Below are 27483 nucleotides of genomic sequence, written 5' to 3'. Positions count from 1 at the left end.
GTATGACTGGTGCTGCTCCTGACATGCCCTCCTGCACTCTTCATTGAAGCAGGGATACTCCCCTGGCTCGGTGGTAATGGTAGAGCGGGAATATGCTGGGCCCTAAGCTTACAGATTATGGTTGAGTACAATTCTGCTGCTGTTGGTCTGTTCGAAATTTATCCCATTTAGCACGATGGTCGTGTCACACAACCAGATGGAGGGCATCCTCAATGTGAAGACGGGACTTCATCTCCACAAGGACTGTGCAGTGGTCACTCTACTGATACTGACATGGACAATGCATCTGTAGCAGGTGGGTTGTTGAGGATGAGTATGTTTTTCCCCCTTGGTTCCCTCACCATCTGCCGCAGACCCAGTCTAGCAGCTATGTCCTTTAGGGCTTGGTCAGCAGTGGTACTACCGTGCCACTCTTGGTGATGGACATTGATGTCCCCCACCCAGAGTACATTCTGTGCCCTTGCCGCCCTCAGTGCTTCCTCCAAGTGGTGTTCAACATTGAGGAGTACTGATTCATCAGCTGAGGTGGAAGCTTCCTTGCCCATGTTTGACCTGATGCAATTAATCTTCTGGAGTCAGTGTTGAGGCAACTCCCTCCCAACTGTTTTCCACTGCGCCACCACAGGACAGGACATACCCAGGGATGGTGATAGTGGTGTCTGGGGCAATTTCTGTAAGGTATGATTCCATGAGACAGCTCTCCCAATTTTAGCACTAGCCCCCAGATGTTAGTAAGGAGGACTGTGCAGGGTCGACAGGGCTGAGTTTGCCAAGGTCGATGGCGGGTGGTCCGTCAAGGTCCAATCCTTCTTGACTTTTTAATGGTTTGATACAACTGAGTAGCAGAGGGCATTTTTAAGAGTCACCAACATTGTGGATCTGGAGTCACCTGTCAGCCTGATCAGGTAAGGACAACAAATTTCCTTCCCTAAAGGACATTAGTGAACCAGATGGGTTTTTACAACAATCAACAATGGTTTCATGGTCATCAGTGGACTTTTAATTTGAGATTTTTATTGGGTGGGATTCGATCCCAGGTCCCCAGAGCAGTAGCCTGGGTCTCTGGATTACTAGTCCAGTGATAATACTACTATGCCACCACCTCCCCATGGTGGTCATAAAAAAAGTTAAATAAATGCAAGTCTTTCTTCCTGTCTTTACCAAGAAAAAAGATGCTGCCCAAGTCATAGTGAAAGAGGAGGTAGTTGAGACAATGGATGGGCTAAAAAATTGAGAAAGAGATACTAGAAAGCCTGGATATACTTAAAGTTAATAAATCACCAGGATCAAAGGGATGCTTCCAAGGATGCTAAGGGAAGTAAGGGTGGAAATTACGAAGGGCCGGCCATCATCTTCTGATCCTCCTTAGGTACTGTCTGACGATTGGAGACTTATAAATGCTGCACCATTGTTCAAAAAAGAATGTAATGATAAACCCAGAAACTCCAGGCCAGTCATTTTAACCTTGGCGGTGGGAAAGCACTTAGAGACAATAATCCAGGACAAAATTAACAGTCACTTGGACAAATGTGGATTCATTTGGAAAAGCCAGCTTGGATTCGTTGAGGGCAAATCATGTTAACTAACTTGATTGAGTTTTTTGGTGAAGCAACAGAAAGGGTTGATGAGGCTAATGCAGTCTTTTTTTTTTCAGTTCTTTTTATTCATTCCGGGATGTGGGTTTCACTGGCTGGGCCAGCATTTATTTCCCATTCCTAGTTGCCCTTGAGAAAGTGGTGGTGAGCCGCCTTCTTGAACCGCTGCAGTCCATGTGGTGTAGGTATACCCAAAGTGCTGTTAATGAGGGAGTTCCAGGATTTTGACCCAGCGACAGGTGATGTATTTCCAAGTCAGAATGGTGATTGATTGGAGGGAAACTTCCAGGTGGTAGTGTTCCCATTTTTCTGCTGCCTTTCTCCTTCTAGATGGTAGTGGTCGCGGGTTTGGAAGGTGCTGTCGAAGGAGCCTTGATGAGTTCCTGCAGTGCATCTTGTAGATGGTACACACTGCTGCCACTGTATGTCAGTGGTGGAGGGAGTGAATATTTGTGGATGTGGTGCCAGTCAAGTGGGCTGCTTTGTCCTGGATGTGTCAAGCTTCTTGAGTGTTGCACTCATCCAGGCAAGTGGGGAGTATTCCATCAGACTCCTGACTTGTGCCTTGTAGATGGTGGACAGGCTTTGGGGAGTCAGGAGGTGAGTTATCCGCCGCAGGATTCCTAGCCTCTGACTTGCTCTTGTAGCCACAGTATTTATATGGCTAGTCCAGTTCAGTTTCTGGTCAATGGTAACTCCCAGGATGTTGATAGTGGGGGCTTCAGTGATGGTAAAGCCATTGAATGTCAAGGGGCAATGATTGGATTCTCTCTTGTTGGTACTTGTTACTTGCAAATGTTACTTACATAGAAACATACATAGAAAATAGGAGCAGGCGTAGGCCTTTCATTATGATCATGGCTGAACATCCAACTCAATAACCTGCTCCCGCTTTCTTCCCATATCCTTTGATCCCTTTCGCCCCAAGAGCTAGATCCAACTCCTTGAAAACATACAATGCTTTGGCCTCAACTACTTTATGTGCTAGCGAATTCCACAGGCTCACCACTCTCTGGGTGAAGAAATTTCTCCTCACCTCAGTCCTAAATGATCTACCCCGTATCCTCAGACTGTGATCCCTGGTTCTGGACTCCCCCACCATCGGGAACATCCTTCCTGCATCTACCCTGTCTAATCCTGTTAGAATTTTATAGGTTTCTATGAGATCCCCCCTCATTCTTCTGAACTCCAGTGAATATAATCCGAACCGACTCTGTCTCTCCTCATATGTCAGTCCCGCCATCCCAGGAATCAGTCTGGTAAACCTTCGCTGCACTCCCTCTGTAGCAAGTACATCCTTCCTCAGATAAGGAGACCAAAACTACACATACTATTCTAGGTGTGGTCTCACCAAGGCCCTGTACAATTGCAGCAAGACATCCCTGCTCCTGTACTCGAATCCTCTGGCTATGAAGGCCAACATACCATTTGCCTTCTTTACCGCCTGCTGCACCTGCATGCTTATCTTCAGCGACTGGTATACGAGGACACCTAGGTCTCATTGCACATTCCCCTCTCTCAATTTATAGCCATTCAGATAATAATTTGCCTTCCTGTTTTTGCTCCCAAAATGGATAACCTCACATTTATCCACATTATACTGCATCTGCCATGCATTTGCCCACTCACTCAGCTTGTCCAAATCACACTGAAGCATCTCTGCATCATCTCTGCATCCTCCTCACAGCTCACACTCCCACCCAGCTTTGTGTCATCTGCAAATTTGGAGATATTACATTTAGTTCCCTCATCTAAATTATTAATATATATTGTGAATAGCTGAGGTCCCAGCACCGATCCCTGTGGTGCCCCACTAGTCACTGCCTGCCATTCGGAAAAAGACCCGTTTATTCCTACTCTTTGTTTCCTGTCTGCCAACCAGTTTTCTATCCATCTCAATACACTACCCCCAATCCCATGCGCTCTAATTTTACACGCTAATCTCTTATGTGGTACTTGTCGAAAACCCTCTGAAAGTCCAAATAAACCACATCCACTGGCTCCCACTCATCAACTCTACTAGTTACATCCTCGAAAAATTCCAGTAGATTTGTCAAGCATGATTTCCCTTTCGTAAACCCATGCTGACTCTGTCTGATTCTGCCACTGTTTTCCACGTGCTCAGCTATTAAATCTTTTATAATGGACTCTAGAATTTTCTCCACTACTGACGTCAGGCTGACTGGTCTATAATTCCCTGTTTTCTCTCTACCTCCCTTTTTAAATAGTGGGGTTACATTAGCTACCCTCCAATCTGTAGGAAATGTTCCAGAGTCTATAGAATCTCAGAAGATGACCACCAATGCATCCACTATTTCTAGGGCCACTTCCTTAAGTACCTTGGGATGTAGATTATCAGGCCCTGGGGATTCATTGGCCTTCAATCCCATCAATTTTCTGAATACCATTTCATAAGACCATGAGACATAGGAGCAGAAATTAGGCCATTCGGCCCATCGAGTCTGCTCCGCCATTCAATCATGGCTGATAAGTTTCTCAACCCCATTCTCCCGCCTTCTCCCCATAACCTTTGATCCCCTTACCAATCAAGAACCTATCTATCTCGGTCTTAAATACACTCAATGACCCGACCTCCACAGTCTTTTGTGGCAATGAATTCCATAGATTCACCACTCTCTGGCTAAAAAGTTTCTCCTCATCTCTGTTCTAAAAGGTCTTCCCTTTACTCTGAGGCTGTGCCCTCGGGTCGTAGTCTCTCCTACTAATGGAAACATCTTCCCCACATCCACTCTATCCAGACCTTTCATTATCCTGTAAGTTTCAATCAGATCCCCCCTCATCCTTCTAAACTCCATCGAGTATAGACCCAGAGTCCTCAAACGTTCCTCATATGTTTAGCCTTTCATTCCTGGGATCGTTCTCGTGAACCTCCTCTGGACCCTCTCCAGGGTCAGCACATTCTTCCTGAGATACGGGGCCCACAATATTATAAATGTGGTCTGACCAGAGCCTTATAAAGCCTTAGCAGCACATCCCTGCTTTTATATTCTAGTCCTCTCGAAATAAATGCCAACATTGCATTTGCCTTCCTAACTACCGACTCAACCTGCAAGTTAACCTTAAGAGAATCCTGGACTAAGACTCCCAAGTCCCTTTGCACTCCAGATTTCTGAATTCTCTCCCCATTTAGAAAATATGCCTCTATTCTTCCTACCAAAGTGCATGACCTCACACTTCCCCACATTGTATTCCATCTGCTACTTCTTTGCCCATTCTCCTAACCTGTCCAAATCCTTCTGCAGCCTCCCCGCCTCCTCAATACTACCTGTCCCTCCACATATGTTTGTATCATCTGCAAACTTAGCCAGGATGCCCTCAGTTCCTTCATCTAGATCATTAATGTATAAAATGAAAAGTTGTGGTCCCAACACTGACCCCTGCGGAACTCCACTAGTCACTGGCCGCCATCCTGAGATGGACCCCCTTATCCCCACTCTCTGCCTCCTGCCAGACAGCCAATCTTCTATCCATGCTCGTACCTTGCCTCTAACACCATGGGCTCTTATCATACTGAGCAGCCTCCTGTGTGGCAACTTGTCAAAGGCCTTCTGGAAGTCCAAGTAGATAATATCCATTGGCTCTCCTTTGTCTAACCTACTCGTTACCTCCTCAAAGAATTCTAACAGATTTGTCAGGCATGACCTCCCCTTGATGAAACCATGCTGACTTTGCCCGATTTTACCATGCACTTCCAAGTATTCTGAAATCTCATCCTTAATAATGGACCCTGAAATCTTACCAACGACCAAGGTCAGGCTAATCAGCCTGTAATTTCCCGTCTTTTGCCTCACTCCCTTCTTAAACAGAGGGGTTACATTAGTGATTTTCCAGTCCTCTGGGACCCTCCCTGACTCAAGTGATTCCTGAAAGATCACCACTAACGCTTCCACTATCTCTTCAGCTATCTCCTTCAGAACTCTGGGGTGTAATCCATCTGATCTAGGTGATTTATCCACCTTCAGACCTTTCGGTTTTCCTAGCACCTTCTCCTTGGTAATGGCCACCATACTTACCTCTGCCCCCCGACTCTCTTGAACTTTGGGGATGTCACTCGTGTCTTCCACTGTGAAGACTGACGCAAAGTACCTATTCAGTTCCTCCGCCATTTCTTTGTTCCCCACTACTACTTCTCCAGCGTCATTTTCCAGCGGCCCAATATCCACTTTTGCCTCTCTCTTACTCTTTATATATCTAAAAAAACTCTTGCAATCTTCTTTTATATTACTGGCTAGTTTACTCTCATATTTAATCTTCTCCCTCCTTATTTCTTTTTTAGTTGTCCTTTGTTGTACTTTGTAGGCTTCCCAATCGCCTGGTTTCCCACTGCTCTTTGCTGCATTGTATGCTTTCTCTTTAGCTTTTATGCTGTCCCTGACTTCCCTTGTCCTCCATGGTTGCCTCGTCCTCCCTTTGGAATGCTTCTTCCTAGGGATGAATTTTTGCTGTGTCTCCCAAATTACTTCCAGAAACTCCTGCCATTGCTGTTCCACTGTCTTTCCTGCTAGGCTCATCTCCCAGTCGATTCTGGCCAGCTCCTCCCTCATGCCTCTGTAGTTGCCTTTATTCAACTGTAATACCGTTACATCTGATTCCAGCTTTTCCCTCTCAAATTGCAGGGTAAATTCTATCATATGATGGTCACTTCTTCCTAAGGTTCCTTCACCTTAAGCTCCCTTATCAAATCTGCCTCATTACACATCACTAAATCTAGAATTGTCTGTTCCCTCGTGGGCTCCACCACAAGCTGCTCCAAAAAGCCATCTCGTAGACATTCCACAAATTCCTTTTCTTGGGATCCACTACCAACCTGATTTTCCCAGTCTACCTGCATATTGAAATCCCCCATGATCACTGTAACCTTGCCTTTCTTACACGCCTTTTCTATCTCCTGGTGTATCTTGTGCTCCACATCCTGACACTGTTCGGAGACCTGTACATAACTCCCATTATGGTTTTTTTACCTTTGCGATTCCTTAACTCTCCCAACTATTACTGATTTCTTTCAGTTCCTGCCTCTCACTAAACCCTGTGTTCCCCAACATTCCTGGTATGTTATTTGTGTCCTCCTTTGTGAAGACAGAACCAAAGTATGTATTTAGTTGGTCAGCCATTTCTTTGTTCCCCATTATAAATTCTCCTGTTTTTGACTGTAAGGGACCTACATTTGTCTTCGCCAATCTTTTTCTCTTCACATACCTATAGAAATTTTTACAGTCAGTTTTTATGTTCCCTGCAAGCTTACTCTCGTACTCTATTTTCCCCTTCTTAATCAATCCCTTGGTCCTCCTTTGCTGAATTCTAAACTGCTCCCAATCCTCAGGTGTGTTGTTTTTTCTGGCCAATTTGTATGCCTCTTCCTGAATCTAATACTATCTCTAATTTCCCTTGTAAGCCATGGTTTGGCCACCTTTCTTGTTTTACTTTTGCGCCAGACAGGAATAAACAATTGTTGCAGTTCACCCATGCACCCTTTGAATGTTTGCCATCCCCTATCCACTGTCATCCCTTTAAATAATGTTCCCCAAATCATCATAGCCAACTCGCGTCTCATACCATCGTAGTTTCCTTTATTAAGATTCAGGACCCTCGTCTCAGAATCAACTATGTCACTCTCCATCTTGATGAAGAATTCTATCATATTATGGTCGTTCATCCCCAAGGGGTTCCACACAACTAGATTGCCAATTATTCCTTTCTCATTACACAATATCCAGTCTAGGATGGCCTGTTCTCTAGTTGGTTCCTCAATGTATTGGTCCAGAAAAACATCCTGTATACACTCCAGGAATTCCTCCTCTACAGTATTGTTACTAATTTGATTTGCCCAATCTATATGCAGATTAAAGTCACCCATCATTTCAGATGTTCCTTTATTGCATGTGTCTCTAATTTCCTGTTTAATGCCTTTCCCAACATCACCACTACGGTTTACGGGTCTATATACAACCCCCACTACCGTTTTTTGCCTCTTAGTGTTTCTCAGCTCTACCCATACAGATTCCACATCGTCGGAGCTAATACCTTTCCTCACTATTGCATTAATTTCCTCTTTAACCAGCAATGCAACTCCACCGCCTTTTCCTTTTTGTCTGTCCTTCCTAAGTACTGAATATCCCTGGTCACCCTGCAGCCATGTCTCCGTAATCCCGACCTGTTTACATCTATTTGTGCAGTTAATTCATCCACTTTATTGCGAATGCTCCTCACGTTAAGGCACAAAGCCTTAAGGCTTGTATTTTTAACATTACTTGCCCCGTTCCCACTGTTTTTCACTGAGGTCCTGTTTGATTCTTGTCCTTGATTTCTCTGCCTATCACTTTTCTTATTCCCCTTTCTGTCTTTTGTTCATGTCCTTGATTCCCCTTCCTCTGACTCCTTGCATAGGTTCCCATCCCCCTGCCATTTTAGTTTAAACCCTCCCCAACCACTCTAGCAAATATTCTCCCTAGGACATCAGCCCCGGTTCTGCCCGGGTGTAACCCGTCCAGTTTGTACTGGTCCCACCTCCCCCTGAACCGGTCCCAATGTCCCAGGAACCTGAAACCCTCCTCCTCACACCATCTCTTCAGCCACGTATTCATCCGATATATCCTGCTATTTCTACTCTGACTAGCATATGGCACTGGTAGTAATCCTGAGATCACTACCTTTGATGTCCTACTTTTCAACTTACTCCTTAACTCCCTATATTCTGCTTTTAGGACCTCATCCCTTTTTTTACCTATGTCGTTTGTACCAATGTGTACCACGACCACTGGCTGTTCACCCTCCCCCTTCAGAATGTCCTGTAGCCGATCTGAGACATCCTTGACCCTAGCACCAAGGAGGTAACATACCATCCTGGAGTCTCGTTTGCAGCCACAGAAACTCCTATCTATTCCCCTTACAATTGAATCCCCTATAACTATTGCATTCCCACACTTCTTACTCCTCTCCTGTGCAGCAGAGACAACCGTGGTGCAACGAATTTGGCTGTTGTTGCTTTCCCCTGAGAGGCCATTCCCCCCCAACAGTATCCAAAGCGGTATATCTGTTTTGCAGGGGAATAGCCACAGGAGATTCCTGCACTGCCTGCCTAGCCCTCTTGCTCTGCCCGGTGGTCACCCATTCCCTTCCTGCCTGTGGACTCATAGCCTGCGGTGTGACCACCTCTACATACCTGCTTTCCACGATACACTCGCCGAGTGTGCGCCCGGGGCCAGGACGCTGCCCGAGGCCGGGACGCTGCCTGAGCCCGGGGCCGGGACGCTGCCCGAGCGCGCGCCCGGGGCCGGGACGCTGCCCGAGCGCGCGCCCGGGGCCGGGACGCTGCCCGAGCGCGCGGCCGGGGCCGGGACGCTGCCCGAGCGCGCGCCCGGGGCCGGGACGCTGCCCGAGTCCGGGGCCGGGGCCGGGACGCTGCCCGAGTCCGGGGCCAGGGCCGGGACGCTGCCCGAGTGCGCGCCCAAGGCCGGGACGCTGCCCGAGTGCGCGCCCGAGGCCAGGACAATCAGGGGTTTCAAAAGGGAATTGGATGAGAACCTGAAAAGAAATAATTGCAGGACTACAGGGAAAGGGTGTGGAAATAGGACCTGCTGAGTTGCTCTTGAAGGGAACAGGCACAGACATGATGGACCAAATGGCCTCCTCCTGCGCTGTAACCATTCTGTGAATTAAAACAAAGAAGGTTAATAGGAGATTTGATCAAATGTTTAAAATTATGAATAGTTTTGATACAGTAAGGAAAAATTGTTTCCAGTGGCAGGAGAATGAGTAACCAGAGGACACAGATAAAAGGTAATTGGCAAACAAAGCACCGGAGATGAGACTTTTTTAAACACGGCGGGATGTTATGATCTAGAATACACTTCCTAAAACGGTGGCGGAAGCAAATTCGAAACAGAATTGAATAAGTAGAATCATAGAATGGTTACAGCACAGAAAGAGGGTATTCAGTCCATCATGTCTGCACTGGCTGTCCGAATGACCAATTCTCCTAGTGCCACGCCCTCACTTTCTCCCCCTAGCCCTGCACATTCTTCCTTTTCAGAAAATAATACAATTTCCTCTTAAATGCCTCGATTGAACCTGTTTCCACCACACTCTCAGGCAGTGCATTCCAGACCCTAACCACTCGCTGTGTGAAAAAGCTTTTCCTCAAGTTGCCGTTCCTTCTTTTGCCAATTACCTTAAATCTGTGATCTCTGGTTCTCGATCCTTCCACCAATGGGAATAGTTTCTCCCCATCTACACTGCCTCCATGATTTTGAATACCCCTATCAAATCTCCTCAACCTTCTCTCCTCCAAGGAAAACAGCCCCAGCTTCTCAAATCTATCTGTGTAACTGAAGTTCCTCATCCCTGAAACCATTCTCATGAACCTTTTCTGCATCCTCTCTAACTCCTTCACATCCTTCCTAAAGTGTGGTGCCCAGTACTGGACACAATACTCCAGTTGAGGCTGAACCCTTGCTTTTGCACTATGTGGCCCTATTAATAAAGCCTAGGTTGCCATATACTTTATTAAGTGATCTCTAAGCCTGTCCACTGCCTTCAATGATTTATGCACATGTACACCCAGGTCCCTCTGCTCCTGAACTACCTTTAAAATTGTACCCTTTTTATTTTGTATTGTCTTTCTGCAATGTTTTTTCCAAAATGAATCACTTCACACTTGTCTACACTCTGTATGAATAACTGAAGTGGAAAAAATTGCAGGGCTATGGGGAAAGAGTGGGGGAATGGGACTAAATGGATAGGTCTTTCAAAGAGCCAGCACATTGGCTGACTGGCTACCTCATGTACTGCATCATTTGATGATTCTGATTTTCCCTATGAGTAACACTGTGAGAAATTAATTAACTTGGTTTAATTTGTAATTTCCCAGTTAGTAATAAACCACTCTAGAATTTCCAAACTTCAAACATTTAACATTTGACTCATCTCATAAATTGGCATTTAGGTCTGGTTTTGTAGAATATGGCATTTTGTGCATTTGCAAACCAAAAGAGCACTAGCTGCCTGTTCTGACTGTTGCACAGTGAGTCTGCAAAATGAATGTTCTTCATTTTCTAATAAATTGTGACACAGGTCAAGTTGCCTGCACATAAATTAACTTCAGTTTCAGTTAATGTATATAAACAGGTGTTCATGAACTAAAGTCAGTTTTTAGTATATTGTATTTGTGGACCACAATCCTATCAGCTGCACAGAGGCAGTTTTGGAGATGGGAAGGCAGGGAAATTTTAGAATGTACCCATCTACTAGACACATTCCCATCTCTGAGGGCTCTCACCAGAGCTGGGGTCAGACTGGGATAAACTACCCCCAGCCCAGCAATGGCAGATAGTGAATTACCAGCAATCAAATGTTACTTTTGGGGAGGCAAAGTGGTGACACCGCTGGAATCTTACCAGTGGCAGACGACCCCGCGCCGAGGCAGGTGCCTGGAAGTGTCCAGGGGGGAAAATGAGGCCTCCTTTAATTCCACTCCACACCCAGAGCTGCAGGTACCAGACGATCAGAGCTGCAGCTACAGGCTATTCTGCAAAGGGGCTTCCCCTTCATGATGATGGTCCAGCAGCTGTGGCCACAGTTTGTTTTTAGCATTTAAAAGTCATCAGAGGACACCTCCATCTGGAGGCACTCTTACCTGTCCCCCACCTACGATGGCAGCGTCCACCTCTCCCAGTGAGGCTGCCGACCGCTCACAGCCTCGAGCGCTCCTATTGGCCCTCCCATCTGTGCAGCCTACCCATTGTCCTTAATTGGACAGGACACCGAGAGGCAGCATATTATTGGCCACCTCCAGGACGATCGCAAAGGCAGGTGGACCTCAGAACCCATCATGGCTGGAACCCAGAAATGGTCACAACAGGACGTGTTCAAAATCTAAAGCAGTGAGATTCTGCCCACGGTGTTTGTGATGTCCTGTGACCCTCTGGTGCAGAGCTCTGCCTGATGGACCCAGCCAGTCCCTGCTGATAGCTACTCTGCATGTTATGGAGATAACTGATTTCAAGGATCACAACTGCCCAGTAGTCACTGAGGTTTGTCAGGAAAATATAAATAATTTTCTTAATGTTATTGAAATTTATTGTAAGATAGGAATAGTGTGTGGGACTTAATTGAATTAAAGACAGCTGGTCTGAAGGCTTTGATGTATCAGAAGAGAAGCTAGGTTTGAAACATTAAATAGGTAAACATGGCTGAAGTTTTAGAACTTGAGGTGTAAAGGGAAAATTTGCATTTTTAGATAAACCAGAGTATTTTAAATTTCAAAAGAGGTGGGGAAATGTTACACTTAGCTACAGTTTTCAATCCCTGCCACAAAATACTTTTCCTAGCTACCAACTCCATCCCTCTCCCTGCCTGAGACTGTACAAAATTGGTTAAAACCTTATGTCATATTTGATCCTGAGCAGAACTTTAGACCCTTATCGTCTGCATCACCATGACCACCTACTTCTACCTCTGTAGCATCACCCATCTCCACCTCTACTTCAGCTCACCTGCTGCTGAAACCCTCATTCGTGCCTTTGTTACCTCTCGATATGACTATTCCAATGGTCTCCTGGTTGCACTCCCGTCTTCCACCTTGTGTAAGCTCCCCGTCATCTAAAACTCTGCTGACCACATCCTAACTCACATGAAGCCCTGTTTATCCGTTAACCTCTGTGCTCCTCGTCAGTCAATGATCTGATTTTTAAAATTCCAATCCTTGTGTTCAAATCCCTCCATGACCTCAGCCCCCCTTATACCAGTAACCACCTCCAACCTTACACCTTCCAAGATCTCTGTACTCCTTCAATTCTGCTCTTTTGTAGATCTAATATTTCATCGCCCCACCATCGTTGGTCGTGACTTCAGCTGCCCGGACTCTAAGCCCTGGAATCCTCTCCCTAAATATCTCCACTTCTCTCTCTCATCCTTTAAGCTGCTCCTTAAAATTAAAAATAATAGATGGTGCAGGAAATGAAGAGTGGAATGAACAACTCCAATGTCCCGTCAAACACTCCCAGGACAGGTACAGCACGGGGTTAGATACAGAGTAAAGCTCCCTCTACACTGTCCCCATCAAACACTCCCAGGTCAGGCACAGCATGAGGTTAGATACAGAGTAAAGCTCCCTCTACACTGTCCCCATCAAACACTCCCAGGTCAGGCACAGCATGAGGTTAGATACAGAGTAAAGCTCCCTCTACATTGTCCCCATCAAACACTCCCAGGACAGGTACAGCACAGGGTTAGATACAGAGTAAAGCTCCCTCTACACTGTCCCCATCAAACACTCCCAGGACAGGTACAGCACGGGGTTAGATACAGAGTAAATCTCCCTCTACACTGTCCCCATCAAACACTCCCAGGACAGGTACAGCACAGGGTTAGATACAGAGTAAAGCTCCCTCTACACTGTCCCCATCAAACACTCCCAGGGCAGGTACAGCACGGGGTTAGATACAGAGTAAATCTCCCTCTACAATGTTCCTGTTTAAACTTAATGCTGGAAGATCGACCCATTGTCAGCTTGTATGTGCCAATATATGTCAGTTTGAATTGTGAGTGGAATACTGACCTAACAGCAGCAATGTGAGGTCAGGCTCGCTGTGGGTTTTGTGTAATGTAGCTGACTGGAAATACTGTATATGGTTTATATTTGTGGAAGGAAAAGTTTACATGGATGGTCAAACCAATATCGCAAAACCGGTTTATTGGAAATAGAAGTGATTCCACAGGGAGTATTCAGTGTAAATCAGTTTTCTCCATTAAATACTTGCCTTTGTAAAGCACAATGTTGTATACAAAGCAAAAGGGTGAATGAGTTACAATAGTGTTCTTTGGGTTTTTCCTTATTTTGCTGTATCAGCTGAATGTACAGCCTGTATGTCCCCACACTGGGTATGTGACTTATTGTAAAGGCTTTCTGTGTGTACAAGCCACCAACACCTGGGTTATCTGTACTCTAACTTCCATTATCCTTTTTTCTTTTTTCCTGTTATTAGTTTGAGTTTCACATAAATGTTTATATTTGGGGTGGTGGCCTGTTACCACCATTGCTGATATGCTCAGTCTGGATATGAACAAGTGTGTTTTACTACCTACAACTGATTTGTTGTATTGAGTAATTGGCGGGGTAATTGTGCCATTTATCTGGCAAGGGAGGTATTGTTGTGGTGGGGTTGTGTGTGCTGATCAGGTGGGTAAGGGATGCCTGTGTGCACAACCAACAGAAAGTTTTGATCACACCGGAGGTTAGAATGGCAAATTGTGCTGTTTCATATAATCCTGACTTTGATAGTCCGAGATCAGGATTATCCTCTATCTTCCCCAAACAATTCCAGTTTGAGACTTGGATGTTGCATTTTCTGTTGTGTTTTTGTCTGGTTTATTTTGTTCTAATTTGACTGAATATTTTGTTTTGATCTGCAGGTAGAAGGAAGTTCTGGTCAGGTGTATAATTGCCTAAGCTCCTGCCTCTACTGCTCATGTCCAGCATTCATGTACTCTGTTTTACGAAGGAATGACAATATATTGGTAAGGACTTAAAATCAACTAACAGGATAGGTACTTTCCCTTCTAGTTTTGTCCCTTGATCCCTAATGTCCTCCAGGCAGCTTTGTGTCTGCAGTGTACACCCAATTGCAGCAGTGTCTCCTATATCTCACCCTAGGTAATAATTCTCAAATCATGGTGAGGGTATGACATCCTGTATCAGGACCCTTTACTCCATCAGATGGGTAGCAAAAGATACCCTCATTAATTTCTTCCCATATATACACAGACATATTGCCTGTATACATAAATATATTGCCTGTATCTTCTTTACATGAACAGTGTCAAAAATGCTCTCGATTATCACTCTACTCCCCATGTTAGACTAACTGCCCTATAATTCCCTGATCTGTGACTTGGTCCTTCCTTTAAACACCAGTATCCCAGGTTAATTAATTGTATTGCTAATGACACACTCACTGATTCATTCATCAGCTTAATATTGAATGTTATACTTGCGAGGAAATAAAGCAAACACAAGTTCTGAATGATCAGAGCAGTAATTTCCTTTGAAGTTTTTCTCTCTGTTCCTGATTTTGCAGTGTAAGCATATTCTTGCTGTATACCTGTGCCAAGCCATGGGAGTGTACCACCAGCTGACAGTCTCAGACAAGCAACTCACCAGCCTTCTGCTGGCAAAGGACAAGGAGCCTGGAGCCACAGCACATTAAAGGTCATTATTCTGGAGAAAAGAAAACCGCTGAGAGACATAAAACTTTTTTTATACATGGTATATAAACCCAAGGACTGATTTTTGGTGTCCCCTCGTTACAAAGCTTGAGTCGGCAGTACAGAAACAACTAAAACTGCGGACAATGAGAACCAGCTGTTCTATTAAAAAGATAAAATTTAGATCCTTACTGTTGCTGAAGCAATAGAAATGTCAGATAGAAGGAGACAGTGCTATTCCAAGCACCCTGGAATTGAAAAGACCTCGTCATTTCCAAACAACTCGCCGACTGTGTAACCCAGCACCCAAGGCCGAATGTTGCTGAAGTAAACATGGCTGCCTACAGTCTTCGCTACTTTACTCCTAAACTATACTTAGTCTAGGCTGACACTTCAGTGCAGCACTGAGAGAATACTGCATTGACAGTGTTGTCATCTTTCAAATGAAGCATTTAGCCAAGGCCAGTGAAAAATCCTGAAGCATTATTTGAAGAAGAGCAGGAGCATTCTCTTGCCCAGAAACGTTCACTCAAAGAATGCTACCAAAAACAGATTCTCTGCTCATTTATTCATTTGCTGTTTATGGCATCTTGCTTACAAATATTGACTTCCACATTTACCTCCAATTCAAAGTAATTAATTGGCTTCATTGCAATTTGGGACATCTTGAGGATGTGGAAAAGTGCTACAAAATGCAGCTTCTTTACTTCTTACTACATTGTTCCGTGTGTATTTTGGCAAGTTTATTTTATAATTATCTGTAATAATGTTTTCAGTGTTTCAATTGCGTATTCAGCCATCACACGGCAGGTACATGTCAGGTCATGCAGTGCTTACTCAAGCAGCTGCCTGCTTGTTGATTGTGACTCTGCCACAAACCCTCCATCTCTCTGCAGCATGGAAGCAGTGATTGAGTCAACCAAATGTAAGCAGCGAACACACTGTTTTGGTAGATGCGGCTGTGATACTGGCTGTTCCAGGCTGCTGTGAGCCATACAGGTTAACATATTGATAATGCACCTTAATTAAACTAAATAGTTTTAACAATAATATGGAGAGTTTGACATATGGGCAGCATAAAGTGCACATGCCCCATCACTCATTGTAACATTGGATAAGTATAATAGTCAGCCTGGCAACTGCCCTGTCTCCAGTGGGGACTACAGCTTACATCATTGCACCCTGATTCCTGGACTGTGGAGTTGTTCTGAATTATTTGATTTAAATAAAAGTCTTTATGAAGAAGCATTCATTTGTGTGGGCTTTATTGATGTATTGTTTAAACAAATGTGCACAGTCTTTTGGAAAGTACTAGCTTGTAAAGTCTAGAACAGAGCAGAAACTTTATGTTGTAAGTGGAAGAGGTCGGTTGCTGACCATTCTTTTGTGCTTATACTCTGAAGACAGTATAGATCAGTAAGTTCTCTTCACTAATTTCACACATTGTCCTTCCTTGTGTGACCTTGGACTCAGAGTGTTGACAGGCTATTGACTGCGGAGGGCCATCAGAACCCAGTCTCATTCTGCTCTTACCAAGAGTCTGTGAGCTTTCCACAGAGTTAAGGGGACTCTGGCAGATGCTGCTATCCCAGTCTATTCATTGTGACATTGGATAGGTAAGATTGTCAGCCAGGCACCTGTCCTGACGCTAATTGAAGTCTTCCCAAGTAAGATTAGCTAACTTAATGCACACCAGGAGGTGGGACTTACCTGGTCTGTGACTATCTGGAGAATAATTTGTTGCACCACAAGGGGACACAGGATAACTGCTGTCGAGAGCTCTCAGTAACTGAAATTAAATATTCTGTAAATAAGATTACTCTTGAGTTAGGATGATCATATGTTAGCATTTTCTAAGAAAAGTTCCACAATGAGGTGCAATGTCTGCAATATCCCTGGTTCATGATACTCGACCTCGAGTACCCTAACTTTTAATTTCTCATGTTAGGATATGTGTAATATGTAAGTGAGTTATAAGTTGCAGAATATAGCATATAGCACCTTGGATAAAGGTGTCTGGTAAATCAGTGGTCCTCAAACTTGGGTCTGCAGAAACTTTCTAGGGGATCCGTGAAATAATGTGCAAGTGCTTATTGACTAGGGCCTGCCTTATGGTGGGCAATCACCCAGGGTGATATGGTTAGGGGCTCACCATAAACAAGAACAATGGAATGAGCAGTGCCCAGAGGTTGGCTTGGTGTGAGCCAGGTAGCGGCAACGCTGGGCACCTGCCACATCTGCAGCACCAAATAAGCTGGTTGTCTCACCTTGGAGTGTGCACGTGTGGCGGAGCACTGAAAGCAGCACAGAGGTAAACAGGTGGGCACACACTTACCGAGGCTGATTTTGGGCACCCAGGTGAGTTTAGCCATGCTCAAGAGAGAGGAGTTTTTAAAAAAATATTTAATTATAATTACTTAAAGAATGAACACAAATTCAAGTTCACCCAGGGCATCATTTTCCCTAAGATCCAGCCCAGTTGCAGACTATAACTGGAAAAACATCTTATTTACAGTACCTAAAATTTCTACAATTCTGAAACACTCAGTTACTATATGGAGTAAACAAATACAAATATATATGTAAATTACCTTTAGAATACTTCGCATTTTTCTCATTCTAACAACAATGTGCTTTTGTACAACGCTGATAACTTTAAAAAGGTCGGTTGATGGTACATGAGTAAATTATTTTAGAACGGAAAAGCATTTAAAATGACCTCATGCCACCCCTGCAAGTATTTCAGCTGAAGCCATGGACAGTGCTGAGTCAGTAACAAGAAACAATGAAAGAAGATAAAGTATGAGAAGATTTATATAGAATTCAGATTTATGGAGTTCAGTGATAGCCTCAATGTGTTATTTTAAATATTCGTTCATGGGACGTGGGCTTTGCTGGATGGGCCAGCTTTTATTGCCCATCCCTAATTGCCGTTGACAAGGTGGTGGTGAGCTGCCTTCTTAAATCGTTGCAGCCCACGTGGTGTAGGTACAACCACAGTGGTGTTAGGAAAAGGATTTCAGGATTTTGACCCAGCGACAGTGAATGAACAGCGATATATTTCCAAGTCAGAATGGTGAGTGACTTGGAGGGGAACTTCCATGAGGTAGTGTTCCCATCTATATGCTCCCCTTGTCCTTCTAGATTGTAGTCATCATGAGTTTGAAGATGTTGAAGGAGCCTTGGTGAATTCCTGAAGTGCATCTTGTAGATGGTACACACTGCTGCTACTGTGCGTGGTGGTGGAGGGAGTGAATGTTTTTGGATGTGATGCCAATCAAGTGGACTGCTTTGTCCTGGATGGTGTCAAGCTTCTTAAGTGTTGTGGGAGCTGCACTCATCCAGGCAAGTGGGGAGTATTCCATCACACTCCTAACTTGTGCCTTGTAGATGGTGGACAGGCTTTGGGGAGTCAGGAGGTGAGTTACTCATTGCACGATTCCTAGCCTCTGACCTGCTCTTGTAGTCACAGTATTTATATGGCTAGTCCACTTCAGTTTCTGGCCAATGGTAACCCCCCCAGGATGTTAATAGTGGGGGATTCAGTGATGGTAATGCCATTGAATGTCAAGGGATGATGGTTGGATTCTCTCTTGTGGGAGATGGTCATTGCCTGACACTTGTGTGGCGCAAATGTTACTTGCCACTTGTTAGCCGAAACCTGGATATTGCCCAGGTCTTGCTGCATTTGGACATAGACTGCTTCAGTATCTGAGGAGTCACAAATGGTGCTGAACATTGTGCAATCATCAGCGAACATCCCCACTTCTGACCATATGATGGAAGGAAGGTCATTGATGAAGCAGCTGAAGATGTTTGAGCTGAGGACACTACCCTGAGGAACTCCTGCAGTGATGTCCTGGAGCTGAGATGACTGACCTCTGACAACCACAACCATCTTCCTTTGTGCTAGGTATGACTCCAACCAGAGCGTTTTATCACTGATTCCCATTGACTCCAGTTTTGTTAGGGCTCCTTGATGCCACACTCTGTCAAATGCGGCCTTGATGTCAAGGGCAGTCACTCTCACCTCACCTCGGGAGATCATTTTTGTCCATGTTTGAACCAAGGCTGTAATGAGGTCAGAAGATGAGTGGCCCTGGTGGAACCCAAACTAGGGGTCAGTGAGCAGGTTATTGCTAAGTAAGTGCCAGTTGATAGCACTGTTGCTGACCCCTTCCATTACTGACGATGGAGAGTAGACTGATGGGGTGATAATTGGCCGGGATGGATTTGTCCTGCTTTTTGTGTACAGACATACCTGGGCAATTTTCCACATGATGCCAGTGTTGTAGCTGTACTGGAACAGCTTGGCTAGGGGCGCGGCAAGTTCTGGAGCACCAGTCTTCAGTACCATTGCTGGAATATTGTCAGGGCCCATAGCCTTTCCAGTATCCAGTGCCTTCAGCCGTTTCTTGATATCACATGGAGTGAATCGAATTAGCTGAAGACTGGCATCTGTGATGCTGGGGACCTCCGGAGGAGGCCGAGATGGATCATCCACTCGGCACTTCTGGCTGAAGGTTTTAGCAAATGCTTCAGTCTTATTTTTTGCACTGATGTGCTGGGCTCCTCAACCATTGAAGATGGGGATATTTGTGGAGCCTCCTCCTCTAATGAGTTGTTTAATTATCCACCACCATTCACAATTGGATGTGGCAGGACTGCAGAGCTTAGATCTGATCTGTTGGTTGTGGGATCGCTTAGCTCTGTCTATCACTTGCTGCTTATGCTGTTTGGCACACAAGTAGCTGTGTTACAGTTTCACCAGGTTGACACCTCATGTTTAGGTGTGCCTGGTGCTGCTCCTGGAATGCTCTCCTGCACTCTTCATTGAACGAGGGTTGATCCACTGACTTGATATAATGGTAGAGTTGAGGATATGCCGGGCCATGAGGTTACACAGCGCCTCATGGATGCCCGGTCTTGAGATGCTAGATCTGTTCGAAATCTATCCCATTTAGCACAGTGGTAGTGCCACACAACATGATGGAGGGTATCCTCAATGTGAAGGCAGGACCTTGTCTGCACAACGACTGTGCGGTGGTCACTCCTACCGATACTGTCATGGACAGATGCATCTGCGGCAGGCAGGTTGGTGAGGATGAAGTCAAGTATGTTTTTCCCTCACCACCTGCCACAGACCCATCCTAGCAGCTATGTCTTTTAGGACTCAGCTAGTTCAGTCAGTAATGGCGCTACCGAGCCACTATTGGTGATGGACATTGAAGTCCCCACCCAGAGTACATTCTGTGCCCTTGCCACCTTCAGTGCTTCCTCCAAGTGGCGTTCAACATGGAGGAGCACTGATTCATCAGCTGAGGGAGGGCAGGACGTGGTAATCAGCAAAAGCATTCCTTGCCCATCTTTGACCTGATGTCGATGTTGAGGATGCCCAGGGCAACTTCAGACTGTGTCGCCACCTCTACTGGGCCTGCCCTGCCGGTGGGACAGGACATACCCTGGAGTAGCAATGTTGGCGTCTAGGACATTATCTGTCAGGTATGATTCCATGAGGATGACTATGTCAGGCTGTTGCTTGACTAGTCTGTGAGATAACTTTGTCTCCCAATTTTGGCACTAGCCCCCAGATGTTAGTAAGGAGGACTTTGCAGGGTCGACAGGGGCTGAGACTGCCATTGTCATTTCCGGTGCCTAGATCAATGCCGGGTGGTCCATCTTTATTCCTTTTTTGTGACTTTGTAGCGGTTTCTTGCAACTGAGTGGCTTGCTAGGCCATATTAAGAGTCAACCACATTGCTGTGGGGCCTGGAGTCACATGTAAGCCAGACCAGGTAAGGATTTCCTTTCCTAAAGGACATTAGTGATGGATTTTTACAACAAACGACAATGGTTTCATGGTCATCATTAATTCCAGATTTTTATTGGATTCAAATTCCACCATCTGCTGTTGCGGGATTTGAACCCGGGTATTACCGGAGCATTACCCTGGGTCTCTGGATTACTCATCCAGCGACAATACCACTATACCATTCCCTCTGCCTATGTGCTTAAAAATTTTACCCAACAAGGAATGAAACTTACAAAGCTAAAGCCACCCATCACAATAAAGCATCCAAGTATAAAGATAAATCAATGGACATTTTATAGACTCATAGACGTTTACAGCACAGAAGGCGGCCATTCGGCCCATCATGTCCACGCCAGTCAACAAAGATCTGACTCCACTAATCCCATTTTCCAGCGCTTGGCCCATAGCCCTGGAGGCTATGGCAACGCAAGTGAATATTTAAATACTTCTTACATGTTACAAGAGTTTCTGACTCAACCACCCTTTCAGGCAGAGTTCCAGATTCCTACCACCTTCTGGGTGGAAAAAATTCTCAACTCGCCTCTTAGCTTTCTACCTCTTACTTTAAATCTATGGCCCCTGGTTATTGACCCCTCTACTAATGGCAAAAGTGCCTTCCTATCCACCCTATCTTTGTCCCTCATAATCTTATACACCTCTATCAGGTCCCCTCTCAACCTTCACTGCTCCAAGGAAAACAACCCCAGCCTATCCAATCTTTCCTCCTAGCTCAGATCCTCCAACCCAGGCAGCATCCTGGTAAATCTCCTCTGCACTCTCTTCAGTGCAATCACATTCTTCCTATAATGTGGTGACCAGAACTGCACACAGTACTCCAGTTGTGGCCTAACCAGTGTTTTATACAGTTCCAGCATAACCTCCCTGCTCTTGTATTCTATGCCTCAGCTAATAAAGGCAAGTATCCCATATGCCTTCTTAACCACCTCATCTACCTGCCCTGCTACCTTCAGGGATCTATGGATATGTACACCAAGGTCCCTCTGATCTTCAGTACTTTCCAGGGTCCTACCATTCATAGTGTAATCCCTTCCTTGTTTGCCCTCCCCAAGTGGATTACCTCATACTTTTCCGAGTTTAATTCCATTTGTCACTGCTCTGCCCACCTGACCAGTCCATTGATATCCTCCTGCGGCTTATGGCTATCCTGCTCACTATTTACCACCCTACCAATTTTCGTGTCATCTGCGAACTTCTTGATCATACCCCCTACATTTAAATCCAAATCATTTATGTACACCACAAACAGCAAGGACCCCAGCACCGAGCCCTGCGGAACCCCACTGGAAACAGACTTCCAGTCACAGAAACATCCTTCTACCATCATCCTCTGCTTCCTGCCTCTCAGCCAATTTTGGATCCAACATGCCACTTTGCCTTGGATCCCATAGGGTCTTACTTTCTTGACCAGTCTGCCATGAGGGACCTTGTCAAAAGCTTTGCTAAAGTCCATGTGGACCACATCAAATGCATTACCCTCATCAATACTCCTGGTTCTGTCCTCGAAATTATTTAATCAAATTTGTCAAACACGACCTTCCCTTAACAAATCCATGCTGACTATCCCTGATCTCTCCAAGTGCAGATATATCCTGTCCCTCAGAATTCTTTCTCGTAACTTCCACACCACCGAGGTTAGACTGACTGGCCTGTAATTTCCTGGTCTATCCCTTCCTCCCTTTTTTAATCATGCGACAATGTTACAGTCCTTCAGGCCTCTGGCACCTCACCTGTGGCCAGAGAGGATTTGAAAATTACTAGCAGGGCCCCTTATATCTCCTCCCTTGCCTCCCTCAACAACCTGGGATACAAATCATCTGGACCTGTGAATTTATCCACTTTTAAGGCCGCTAAACCTGCAAGTATCTCCTCTCTCTGTTAATTTCCTCTAATATTTCACAGTCCTCCACCCTGATGTCTATATCTACATCGTCCTTTTCCATTGTGAAGGCTGATGCAAAGTATTCATTGAGGACTGTACCCATGTCTTCCGGGTCCACACACAGATTACCTCTATGGTCCCTAATTGGACTGACTCTAGTTATTCTCTTGCTCTTTATATATTTTTTAAAATGCCTTTGGGTTTTCCTTTATTCTACCCACCAATGCTTTCTCATGCACTCTCTTAGCTTTCCTAATTTCCTTTTTAAGTTCCCCTCTGCACTTTTTATACCTCTCTAAGGACTCTGCCATTTTCAGCCATAAGCTTCTCTTTTTTTCTTAATCCTAACCTTTATGTCCCTTAACATCCAGGGTTCCCTGCACTTGTTCCCTCCTTTGTTTTTACAGGAATATATTTGTCCTGTACTCTCGCTATTTCCTCTTTGAATGCCTCCCACTGCTCTGACACAGTTTTATCTGCAAGTAGCTGCTCCCAGTCCACTTCAGCCAAATTGCATCTCATCTTAATAAAATTTGCCTTTCCCCAGTTTAGAACTTTTATTCCCGGCCCAACCTTATCCTTTTTCATAACAATCCTAAATCTAACTGAGTTATGGTCACTATCTCCAAAATGCTCCCCTACTGATACGCCTTCCACCTTCCCGGGCTCATTTCCGAATATTAGGTCTAGAACTGCCCCCTCCCTTGTTGGGCTTTCTACGTACTGGCTAAAAAAGTTCTCCTGGATGCAATTTAAGAATTTTGCTCCCTCCTTACCTTGCACACTAAAACTATCCCAGTTAATATTTGGGTAGTTAAAATCTGCTACTATTACTGCCCTATTATTCTTACACTTCTCTGAAATTTGATTACATATTTGATCTTCTATCTCTCCCTGACTGTTTGGGGGCCTATAGTACACACCCAACAGTGTGTTTGCCCCTTTGTGTTTTTTACTTCTACCCATATGGCTTCATTTGATGATCCTTCCAAGATATCATCCTTCCTCACTGCAATAATTGATTCCTTGATCGATATTGCAACCCCCCCTCCTCTTCTCTCCCCCTCTCGATCTCATCTGAATGCTCTATAACCAGGAATGTTGAGCCACCAATCCTGTCCTTTTAACCAAGTCTCAGTCATAGCTATGTCATATTCCCACATGCCTATCTGTGCCCTCAAGCTCCTTGCATTAAAATATATTCCATTTAGCCTTGCTAAACTCACTTCTTTCTTATCCAGCCTATGTTTCCTCTGCCTTCCAGACTCACTTACTAGCATTTTAACTTCTAATTCCATCTCAGCTTCTCTCCCCTCTGAACTCCTTTTCAGGATCCCGTCCCCCTGCCAATTTAATTTAAATCTGCCCCAACAGCATTAGCAAACTTCCCCACGAGAATGTTGGTCCCGTTCCTGTTCAGATGTAACCCGTCCAACTTGTACAGGTCCCAACTCCCCCAGAAATGGTCCCAATGCCCCAGAATCTAAAGCCCTCCCTCCTGCACCATTTCTCCAGCCACGCATTCATTTGCTCTATCCTGTTCCTATAAGCTACCTTTGAAGTTCCACTTTTCAATTTCCTACCTAACTCCCTAAAGTCTGCTTGCAGGACCTCATTTCTCTTTCGTCCTATGTCATTGGTCCCAACATGGTCCACGACCTCTGGCGGTTCACCCTCCCCGTTCAGAATGTCCTGCAGCTGTTCCGTAACATCCTTGATCCTGGCACCCGGGAGGCAACAAACCATCCTGGAGTCATGTCTACGGCCGCAGCTGTGCCTGTCTACTCCCCTCACTAACGAACCCCCTACCACTATTGCCTTTCCACACTTCTTCCTCCCTGAAATAAAGATTAATACAGGTGTCAGAGAATTCAAATGGAAAACACAACATTAATTCTGGAAAAGACCATAAAAGCATCTTCCTTAATAGTGTTTCCGATTGTCAAAAGGAAAAAGCCAGAAAGCCCATACTATTGGAGAAGAGCTGATACTCCCAGTTGTTTAGCAATGTGCAAAGTGTTGGTGAGTAAAGACACGGCACAAATGTTGAAGATCATCCCACTTTCAGATGACACAGCTTGTGAAAGAATCGAGAAACTTTCAAGAGATATAAAATGCCAATTACCGTAAAGGCTTTGTGAATGTGAACAGTTTGCAATTCAGCTCAATAAGACAGCTGACGTTGGTAGTAAAGCACAATCTTTCGTTTACCGTCGCCATGTTTGGCTGGGGGCGTTTTTAGAAGATTTCTTTTTGTCAGGTGTGATCAGAACAAACACCTGGTGCAGAAATATTCCAGTTACTGGATAATTTAATGGAAAGAGAATCGCTTGAGGGGGAGAACAATGTTTCTGTTCTCAAGACAGTGCTGTCGTTATGGCAGACAATAGGTGTGGTACTGTTGCAAACATAAGAGGTATAAGCCCAAAGGTAATTATGACACATTTTAAAGAACTTGTTGATGATAATATAAACAATGGAACCTGAATTGTAACTATGTTAAATGTACTTGTGACAGCAGTGAATTGTATGACGTTCAGAACTGTGAATTAATACAAAAACAGAATTACCTGGAAAAACTCAGCAGGTCTGGCAGCATCGGTGGAGAAGAAATCAGTTAACGTTTCGAGTCTTCATGACCCTTCGGCAGAACTGAGTATAGTTAGGAGAAAGGAGAAATATAAACTAGTCTAAGGTGGGGGGGCGGGGGGAGAGAGAAGTTGAGGGTGTGGTGATTGTGGAGATAAGCAAGCAGTGATAGGAGCAGATAATCAAAAGATGTCACAGATGTTCTCCAAAATGCCCTCTTATCACTGTGAATTAATGCCTGTTTGTAAAGCTGCTTCAGAAGTGGATGCAGGATATGGAAAATTGTTTCAAACTGCAGTACATTGGTTATTTCATGGCAGATTCGGAGAAAGAGTTTTTGAGCTCCATAAAGAGCTGCTGGATTTTCTATCTGTGCACAATCTGCATTAGCTGAAATAAAAACAGAAAGTGCTGGAAAAACTCAACAGATCTGGCAGCATCTGTGGAGAGAGAAACAGTTAAGTTTTTGAGTCCAATGTGACTTCTTCGGAACTTGATACTGAAACCCCTTTAACCAATTACAGATAATGAAACTTGAATCTCTTGCTGACATTGTTTAACCTGTTAAATCTAAGGATACAAGGGGGCAATGCAACCATAGGCAAAGTGAGTGACAAGACCGCAACATTTAGGGGAAAACAGAGATTTGGAAATAGGGTCGCCAACTGTAATAAAATATATTCCTGGAGGTTTCATCAAATGACATGCCCCTGGGCTCCCGCCATTAATTGGCCAACACATCCATACTTGTGATGTGTGGCCTTCCTACATCAATTGGAAAGCAAAAAGACTCATTACCCAATTTAATGACTATCAGCCAAACTGCCATTTTTCCCATTTTCAATATTTTTATATCTTGTCAAGAGAAATGTTCAAAGAAAATGACAATTTTTTTTAAATGAACGTGTGATTTTTCTCCAGGGTTGCACACAGCAGTGTCCTGGAAATTGATCCTCAATTCCTGGAGACTCCAGGCCAATCCTGGAGGGTTGGTAACCCTACTTGAAAAACTAGATTGAGCAACAGAGTTTCTAGATGGAAACAGAATGACAGGTGAGTTTGTGAAAGGGTTTTTACTCATCCTACAACATTGGAAGAGTATTTCAATATCTATTTTGAAAATATATATTGAAAAGTACGTTTGGGTTCAGGATCCATTTTCAATATTTGCTGCATGATACATGAAAAAACAGAAAAGGAGCTGGTTGAGCTGGACTTGTGACCGCTCACTAAAAATTACGTTTCAGGAACAAACACCTTGCCAGTTCTGGCCATCTGTTGCTGCATAATTTCCAGAATTGGCAAAAAGACATGAAAAGTGTTGCTACCTTTCCCTACAACAACAACTTATATTTATATAGTGCTTTTAACATAATGAAACCTCCAGAGTGCTTCACAAGATCATCATAAAACAAAGTATTGGACGGAGCCACATAAGGAGATATCTGTCAAATGACCAAAAGCTTGGTGAAAGGGGTAGGTTTTAAGGAGTGTCTTAAAGAAGGAAAGAGAGGTGGTGGGTGTAGCGATGCAATTCCAGAGCTTGGGGCCTAGGCAACTGAAGGCGCAGCCAGCAATGATGGAGCAATTATAATTGGAACGCGGAAGATGCCAGAATTAGATGAATGCAGATATCTCAGAGGGTTGTGGGGTTGGAGGAGATCAGAGAGATGGGGGGAGAGGAGGTGCGAGGCTGTGGAGGGATTTGAAAACAAGGATGAGAATTTTTAATCGAGGTGTTGTTTAAGTAGGGTCTGTGTAGGTCAGCGAGCACAGGGGTGATAGGAGAACGGGACTTGCTGCAAATTGAGACACGGGCAGCAGAGTTTTGGATGACCTCAAGTTTATGGAGGGTAAAATGTTGGCAATCAGCCAGGAGTGCATTGGAATGGCCGAGTCTAGAGGTAATGAAGGCCTGGATGAGGGTTTCAGCAGCAAATGAGGGACCAAGTCTGGTGTTACAGAGGTGGAAATAGGAGGTCTTAGTGACAACACAAATATGAAGTCAGAGGCTCACCTTGGGATCAAATGTAACAGCAAGATTGCAAAGAAACTGGCTTAACCTCAGACTGTAGCCAAGGAGGAACAGAGTTCGGAGTTTGGACCCAAAAAATGACTTCATTCTTCCCAGTATTTAATTGGAGGACATTTCTGCATTTCCAGTGCTCGATTTTGGAAAAGCTGATTTTGGATAATTTAACAAAGTGGAGTCATTGAGAGAGATGGTGGTGAGGTAGAGCTGGGTGTTGTCAGAGTACATATGAAAACTAATGCTGTTCCTTCAGGTGATGTTGCCAAGGGGCAGCATGTAAATGAGAAATAGGAGAGGCCAAGGATAGATCCTTGGGGGACACCAGAGGTAACAG

General features: G+C 44.6%; 1 protein-coding gene across 2 annotated transcripts in view; it reads left to right on the top strand.

Moving 5' to 3' along the window:
- Positions 1–16066, top strand: part of zswim7 (zinc finger, SWIM-type containing 7) — a 48945-nt gene extending 32879 nt beyond the window's left edge. For both annotated transcript variants that reach the window (XM_078548379.1, XM_078548380.1), the window contains exons 5-6: positions 14025–14129; positions 14690–16066. In XM_078548379.1, coding sequence (XP_078404505.1) covers positions 14025–14129; positions 14690–14818 — 234 coding nt within the window. In that variant the 3' untranslated portion in view covers positions 14819–16066. The remainder of the gene's footprint in view (positions 1–14024; positions 14130–14689) is intronic.
- The last annotated feature ends 11417 nt before the right edge of the window (positions 16067–27483 follow it).

Source organism: Cetorhinus maximus, chromosome 9, assembly GCF_964194155.1.
Source record: "Cetorhinus maximus chromosome 9, sCetMax3.hap1.1, whole genome shotgun sequence".
Classification (NCBI taxonomy): Eukaryota; Metazoa; Chordata; class Chondrichthyes; order Lamniformes; family Cetorhinidae; genus Cetorhinus; species Cetorhinus maximus.
This window is presented reverse-complemented; position numbering and strand designations above follow the sequence as displayed.